The sequence below is a fragment of the Helianthus annuus genome, chromosome 16, assembly GCF_002127325.2.
Source record: "Helianthus annuus cultivar XRQ/B chromosome 16, HanXRQr2.0-SUNRISE, whole genome shotgun sequence".
Taxonomy (NCBI): Eukaryota; Viridiplantae; Streptophyta; class Magnoliopsida; order Asterales; family Asteraceae; genus Helianthus; species Helianthus annuus.
The window spans coordinates 7,237,583-7,246,053 of record NC_035448.2 but is presented as its reverse complement, the minus strand read 5'-3'; the positions used below and the strand labels follow the sequence as shown (position 1 = coordinate 7,246,053).

Genomic DNA, 8,471 nt, shown 5'->3' with positions numbered 1-8,471 from the left:
TATTTGAATATAAATATTCGTTCAAGTTCGAGGCATAAGTTGGTGGGGACGGGAGTATACGTACATGCACATGGATTCAAGCACATATGCAACCCCACCAAGTCCAGTAAAATTCAGCTCATCTACTTGAAATTATATAAGAACCATTGCTATATTACACTTCACATATAAAAAATCTAGAAAATATTAAGAGTTAATTACATAGTTAGTCCCTGTGGTTTGTATAAAGTAACATACTTAGGTACTAATAGTTTAAAATCACATTCTAGGGTATTAACTTTTCATTTTGTAACGTTTGGAGGTATTAACGTTATTTGTAGGTTTAAAATCACATTTTATTAGTACCTAAGTATGTTATTTTGTGCAAACCACATGGACTAACTATGTTAATACCCTAGAAGTTAATACCTCCAAACGTTACAAAGTGAAAAGTTAATACCCTAGAATGTGATTTTAAACTACTAGTACCTAAGTATGTTATTTTGTGCAAACCACAGGGACTAACTATGTAATTAATAAAGTTACAACATTCTTTCATTTAACCCACTTAATTGTCTCTTCTTAGAGTTATAAGTTTCGACATTGTTTTTGTAAGATTTTTCTTAACCCACTTAATTTTATTTTCTTAAAGTAGTTTCGATATTGTTTCTGTAAGAATTTTGTTATATAGTAAAGAGTAAACTGACAAAATGGTCCTTGAGGTTTTGTCACTTTAGTACAAAACTCAAACCTTTTGAATCTGGGTTTTTGTGATTTCAGTTTTGTTGTCATTTTCATCCAAAAGCAAAATCTGGTCAGATTTTTCAGTTAACATCCAGTTTTTTTTTTTTGTCTTCCCCCCCCCCCCCCCTTTAGTATAGAGCAAAATGGTCAGATGTTTTTACTTTGTTATAATAAAACGTTAAAAGACCATTTTGCCCTTCATTAAAAGGGAGAAAAAGACAAAAAAAAAAGTTGGATGTTAACTGAAAAATCTGACAAGATTTTGATTTTGGATGAAAATGGAACAAAATTGAAACCACAGAGACCCAGATTCAAAAAAATTGAGTTTTAGACTAAACTGGTAAAAGTGACCAAACCTCAAGGACCATTTTCGTAGTTTACTCTATAGTAAAAGTGAACGAGGAACAATTATGAATCATAGTTTGTTTACTATTTAATAATTCCTTTACATTATTTTTACCCCAAGTAAAATTTGAAAATAACTAGGATTTCCTTATCGTGCATTGCGGCGATGAATCCATGTACGAATCAAATCAAACGGTAAAGATTAGTTTTTAATCTATTACATTACATTACATTACATTACAATATATACTCAAAACCATCTTGTTCTAAATAATAATGACCGGTTTTAAAACATCAATTTTAGATAGCGTAAAAGTATATTTATAATTTTTTTTGTGGGTACTGGATTTGTCTGTTTTCTAAAAAAATATATCGAGAGTTTAGTTGTAAAAAAATAACGAATGAAAGTTATAAAAGGAAAATAAAACTATTGGATTAAAGGCGTATATTATTTAAAGTGTAAGAGATTAATTTGAAACTTAAAAAAATATTATAGCACTATATGTAAAATGGTTTAAAAGGAGTAATAGTATCTTTATTAGAGTTCGAGGGACGCTTAATAAATTTATTAAAGTTCAAGGCGTAAGAATGTAAGTTATTTTTAAAAACTAACATAAGTTGAGGGGGTAAAATGTTAAGAACCAAAACCTTGGTGATAAAAAAAAAATGCTTGTAAGATGATTACAAATGCCACCCAAAGATGAGTAAATTACAAAAATGTGATAAAGAAGAAAAAGTTAAGTATTTAACTAGATGACATTCTTGTAATTAAAAGGAAAATGAAGGTGATTGCGAGTGTTTTAGAACCACGATATGTTTTAATATATATTATAATATAATTATAATTATAATAATGTATATTATAATACAGTACAATACACCACTAAATAACAATCAAGTTTCATAACTGTATTATTTAGTCAATTCCCGTACCGTACAAGTACCATAACAAATTGAATCGTTCCAAACGAAGAATATCCAACTGATATCGCTATTATTGGAACCGATATTCGCTTTTATAGCTTTCAACTAATGTAACATATTTTTGATATCCTTTTAAGGTATATCACAACTTTGCTTTTTAGGTTTTATCTTTCGTTTGTAATGGCGAGTGCCAATGTCGAAGAGAACCGAAACGATACTTGCGGAAGATGTCGTAGAGAATCGAAACGATACTGACGAAATTCCGCCCCATAGAATGGGATAATCCCACTAGTTAAGATGGCAATTATTACTATATATTAATTAACGAATTGAAATAAATAGTGATTTTAGTATTATAATAATATATAGTTTTTTTATACTTTTTTTATTTTAATATTTATTACTAATAATAGTTATTTCCTTTACTTTTTAACTTATATCAGGGGTTGGGATAAGTTTGGTGTCAACCGGTATCAAACCGGTACTGGTATCGAAAATACCGGTACGGTCCTGTTCGGTATCAGTACATGAAGGTAAAAACCGACACTAATACAGAAAACGCCAAAAGTTGGTGCCGAATTGATATTGGAAATCTTTTGGTTCGGGAAATTCAGTGTTGCTACCCGGTACCATCGGCTTATCCCTGATCACGGTTACCATACAAACAACGGTATCGTACAACTTTTTTTTTGTTGATTTTCTTCAACTTTTAATTTTTTCTTTTTTTTAGTTTCAGGGGTAGGGATGAGCTCGGTGCCAACCGATACAGAATCGGTACTGATACCGAAAATACCAGTTACGGTACCGGTATATGTAGGTAAAAAACGGTAGTGAACCGGTATCAGGAACACCAAAAGTCGGTAGTTCGGTACCGAATTGGTACTTAAGATCTTTCGCTTCGGCAAATTTGGTAACGGTACCCAGAACAATTTGTTCATCTCTGATTACGAGTTTCATACGAACAACATCGTTGACATACAACATTTTTGGTTGATTTTCTTTCGGTTATCTTTTAATGTTTTTTTCTACATTTTCTTTTTATTCTTGTCAGCAGTTCCGTTCGCAACACGCTCGTAGTGATTTTAAAACACATGTAAACACAGACTAAATAACAAAAGAAATTCGTCGCAACGTGACGAACTTCTTTAAACCTAGTTGTTTATAGTGTAAAAAAAAAAAAAAAAAAACCCTAAGCTCTCCTTTTCTTAGATTGGACTTTTGGTTGAAAAAACAAACCCCATCTCTTTTCATGGTTGAAATATTCACTCTGACTCAACTATACTCCAATGTTGAGCAATTTCAAATTTCAAATTAAAAACTCTACATTTTCCCCATTTTTTAACCAAAATAAATTGACCCATAACTCACACCAGTATATAAACAGAAAACCCACACATTCTTTGTCCTGCCAGTGAGAAAGAAAATGGGGGAGCAACAGCAAGTAGAAGAATTGAGCCATGAAACACACCTTTCCACAAGAAAGAAAGGTGGTCTAGTCACCATGCCTTTCATCATAGGTATGTAACATTCCACATTCTTGATGTTAAATCTTCAAACTTTTTGTGATTTTACATCATGGGTTGTTTCAATCTCGAAGTTTTGTGCTTGATTTGATCTGGGTTTTGAATCTTTATGTTAAATCTTGAACCTTTATGCTAAATCTTGAGCCTTTTTTTTGCAGCAAATGAGGCGTTTGAGAAGGTGGCAAGTTATGGTTTGGTGCCCAATATGATACTTTATTTGATGAGTGATTACAAGATCAGTGTAGCTAAAGGCACAAACATACTCTTTCTTTGGACTGCAGCTTCCAATTTTGCTCCTGTTTTGGGTGCATTTCTTTCAGATTCTTATCTGGGTCGGTTTCTCACCATTGGTTTAGGTTCCTGCTTTTCACTTCTGGTAATCTTTTCAACTTTTTTTTAATAAAAATCAAATCTTTATAAATTATAATCATCAAGAAACATATAATTGCATACATTTTGGAGTGAGTTTACTGTAGAATGTGAATCTTGATTTTTTTTTTTTTTTTTTTTTTTTTTTTAATAAATGTTAAGTGAATCCTACATTGTTGCTGCATTTTGATCTTTGAACAGTGAATATGATGTTGACTTGCAAAAAGAATTAGATGAGGTTGCTGAATCAATATATCCAGGAGGGCATTTAATTAATTAATTAATAAATTAATTAGGTCACAAGCATTCAGTGAACTTAGAAATGCTTCTGCAGACTGCAGTTGCTGGTCCACATGCCCTACCTCATAATTCTTGTTACAATTCCATCTTAAGATCTTGATTCCTGCACTCTGTTTTTAAAAAAGTTGTTAACTTTATAATCTTTTTAACAGTTTCTTTAATTGAATAATTGATCCACATTAGTGGAAAACATTGTAGTAGTTCCCAATGTTTGGCTTACAAAATTATCTTAAGATGTTGGGATTTCCCACATAAAATAATTTGCCATTCAATGATCTTCCTAATTTCACAACAATCTTGAAATTAGGGGAAAAAAAGACAACCCCCCCCCCCCCCCCCCCCCCCAACCCAACCCAACCAACTATGTCACTTATTGCAAGCTGTGTCATTTGTCTTAAATAATTATAGAAAACGTAATCGATGTTTGCGAACCCTTGCAAGTTATGTCCTTAAGCCCTAACTCAGTTAATTTCTGTGGTTAAATCTGACCAAATGGACCCCACATGAGGGTATTTTGGTCATTTTACTCTCATGTGGGGTCCATTTGGTCAGATTTAACCACAAAAATACGTGAGGTCCATTTGATCAGATTTAACCACAAAAATTAACTAAGTTAGGGCTAAAGGACATAACTTGCAAGGGTTTGCAAACAGTACGTTTTCTGTAATTATTGAAGACAAAGGACACAGTTTGCAATAAGTGACATACATAAAGGACGATTTTTTTAATTTACTCTAAAAAAAGGTTATGCACATTGACGTTTGATGTTCATCTGTTTCTTGAAATAAAGTAGCAAAAATCTTGAAATGAGGGGAAAATTAGAAACCTTTTTTTTTTTTTTTTTAAACGGCAAATTTGGATCACTGACGGACCACTGGAAAATTAGAAACTAGTGCCAAAACAATAGAATTTGGGCCTGATATTTTGTGGGATCTGTTCTGTGACATTTCAGACACATTTTCCAGTGTTTTGTCACTAATTAAGCAATCTTGCACATGTTTATCATAATAAATTAATAATCATACAACTAATTGTGCTGTTAATTACTGCGATAACAGGGGATGTTCTTGCTCTGGTTAACAACAATGATTCCACATCTAAAACCACCTCCATGCAAGCCACTAACCGAAACCTGCAAACAAACCACACATTCTCAGTTTGCTTTTCTGATCTTTGCTTTCGTATTCATCTCGATGGGGTCAGGTGGTGTACGACCGTGTTCTTTAGCCTTTGGTGCCGAACAAATAGACGATAAGAACAATCCTAACAACGAGAGAGCGTTAGAAAGCTTTTTCGGGTGGTATTATGCTGCTGGTGCGGCTGCGGTTTTGGTTGCTTTCACTGGCATTGTGTATATTCAAGATCATGCGGGATGGAAGGTCGGTTTTGGGGTTCCTGCGATTCTTATGTTGTTATCGACAGTTTTGTTCTTTGTTGCTTCTAGACTTTATGTGAAAATGAAAGTCAAAAAGAGCATATTTACTAGCTTGCTGCAAGTGATTGTGGTTGCGTATAAAAACCGAAAAATCCCTTCTCAGCCACCGAATTCTGATGGGTGGCAATACCATAAGGATTCGCCCGATGCGCTGCCCACCAAGAGACTAAGGTACCCTTTTTCTTTTTATTGAGGTTAAATTCTATGCCTGTAAATGAATCGAACGTTCATTGAACTGTTCGTGAACTTGTTCGGCGGGAAGTTCTTTTATTTAATAAACGAACGAACATACGAACCGAACGTTCATTGAACTGTTCATGAACTTGTTCGGCGGGAAGTTCGTTTATTTAATAAACGAACGAACATGAACAATTATTTGTTCCTTTAATTAAACGAACGACCATGAATACACGTTTTGTTCGTTCGTTTACGTTCGTGAACTGTTCGTTTAGGTTTTAAACGAACGAACATAAACAGACACGAACATGCTCATTTTCTTAATAAACGAACATGAACAAAAAAACGTGCTGGATTATGTGTTCGTGTTCGGGTTCGGTTAAAGTTAAATGAACAAACACGAACATGCCTCTGTTCATGTTCGTTCGGTTCATTTACAGGCCTCTTAAATTCGTTCATAAATGATCACAATTGGAGGCGTAAAGATACGATCTACAAATCTTTATGCAGGTTCTTGAACAAAGCTTGCATCATTCAAAACCCAAAAGACTTAACCCCAGATGGAATTGCATCGGACCCATGGAGTTTATGCACGGTAGAACAAACCGAAGAACTAAAAGCACTAATCAGAGTTCTACCATTATGGTCTTCAGGAATTATGATGTCAATAAACGTTAGTCAATCGTCATTTCCAGTCATCCAAGCAAGCACCATGGATAGACACATGGGACCCAGCTTCCAAATTCCCGCCGGTTCCTTCGCTTTCTTCACAATCGCGGTTATAGCCCTATGGGTCGTTTTATACGACCGTGTTATAATCCCATGCGCGTCAAAGATCAGAGGGAAACCGGTTCATATTAGTGTTAAACTAAGAATGGGAATCGGTTTAGTTTTCTCTACTATGGCGGTGGTGGTTTCCGCCATTGTTGAACAGGCTAGAAGAAAACAAGCAACCAAACAAGGATTACTCAACAACCCACAAGCGGTTATTGCCATGTCAGCAATGTGGTTGGTCCCACAATACTGCCTACATGGATTAGCCGAAGCTTTTAGTGCAATCGGTCAAAACGAGTTTTACTATTCAGAGTTCCCGAAAAGTATGTCTAGCATTGCAGCGTCTCTTTTCTTGTTAGGAATGGCGGTTGCTAACTTGTTGGCTAGTCTTATATTAAGCACGATTGAACGCCTCACAAAACATGGCGGTAAACAAGGTTGGATCGCCACTAACATTAACCAAGGGCGGTACGATAGTTACTATTGGGTTCTTGCTATAATGAGCTTTGTGAATTTGTTCTATTTTGCGCTGTGTAGCTGGGCTTACGGCCCATGTGCTGACGAAATGGCGAAAAACGAGCCCGAAACTAACAACGGTAATGACCCGATTGGACCGTTACAAAGATCAAGATCTGTAGTCGATGAAAAGCGAACTCTTTTCAAAAGCTCACCATCATAAGTGACTTGTTGAAAATATTGTGTAGGCGAGTGACGACACAGGATATCTTTTGTTAGCATGTGATCGGTCAAAAACCCGAATGAAGAACGAGTGTTGGTGAATCAAGAAACTGATCCAATGGCTCGACGTCGGGTGGTGTTTAGTTCCATTTGGTTTGATGTGTGGTGATAGATGGTGGGAGAACAGTTGTTTGTGCCTTTGTGGCTGGTGTTGATAGGTTTTGTTTTAGATTTATGTTACTATGTTGTAATAGGTTCGGAAGTTGAATATATTGTTATACTTGTAAACATAAATGTTAAGTGTGTTTAAGGTTTTTGTTTGTACCATATTTTATTTAGATGTTTGAAGTTGTAAACAAGGGCCTTCTGGATTAGTGGATTGTATTATTATCTTATTGATAACAAACAAATTATACTTTGCAAGTAAGGCCCTTAATTTTGGAGTTTCATCTAATCCACAACCAATGCGTCCAAACCGCGCTCGTGATATTTGAGACAGAACATTCCTTATTAACCCAACATCTCTTATGTATACGACCAATGTGAAATTTGTGTTGAATGTTACAACCCCCCCCCCCCCCAATGGACTTATCATCCTCGATGAGGTTTGTCTCACTATCCCAATAAAGGATGTGAGATTTGTCTAAGGTGTCCTCCTAGAACACCCTTGAGGACTCAACGTCCTAGATGAGGTTTGCCTCATCATCCCAATCAAGGATGTAGGATTTATCTAAGGTGTCCTTCTAGAGCACCCTCGAGGACCCATCATCAAGGATGAGGTTTGTCCACCATACCTAATAACCCGTAAGTGACTCTTATACCATTTTTAACATTTGGCCTCTTGTACCATCAATATTATCAGTTTTGCCCACAAGGAGCTAATGGATTTGTTTTTGGTGTGCAGACGTCAAGGAGGTCATCATCCTGGTACTACTCCCACTTGAGTACGCTTAACTGTGAAGTTTTCATCGTCAATGCTCCCAAAACGCGTTCGTGATACCTGAGGCGGATCATTCCTTACGAACCCAACATCTCTCATGTCTAGTGGCCACGGTCAATATGAAATTTACCTAGCTTGTTACAATTATCGAGTTTGAGCTGGTGGTCAGATGCGACTCAACCTACTATAGGGACTAAAGTGGAATTTGAACTATAGGCATTTTGATTTAAAAAAAAAAAGTATTTTTTTAAGCTAAACTCCTCTTTTTGTAACTAATACCAAC

At 35.4% G+C, this 8,471-nt stretch overlaps 1 protein-coding gene across 1 annotated transcript; it reads left to right on the top strand.

Moving 5' to 3' along the window:
• Window positions 1-3,281: 3,281 nt before the first annotated feature.
• On the top strand, window positions 3,282-7,643 carry LOC110918795 (protein NRT1/ PTR FAMILY 1.2). The gene is made up of 4 exons (XM_022163078.2): window positions 3,282-3,509; window positions 3,674-3,891; window positions 5,243-5,790; window positions 6,307-7,643. Exons 1-4 carry the CDS (start codon window positions 3,416-3,418, stop codon window positions 7,247-7,249), a joined length of 1,803 nt encoding a protein of 600 aa, XP_022018770.1. The 5' UTR covers window positions 3,282-3,415; the 3' UTR covers window positions 7,250-7,643.
• The last annotated feature ends 828 nt before the right edge of the window (window positions 7,644-8,471 follow it).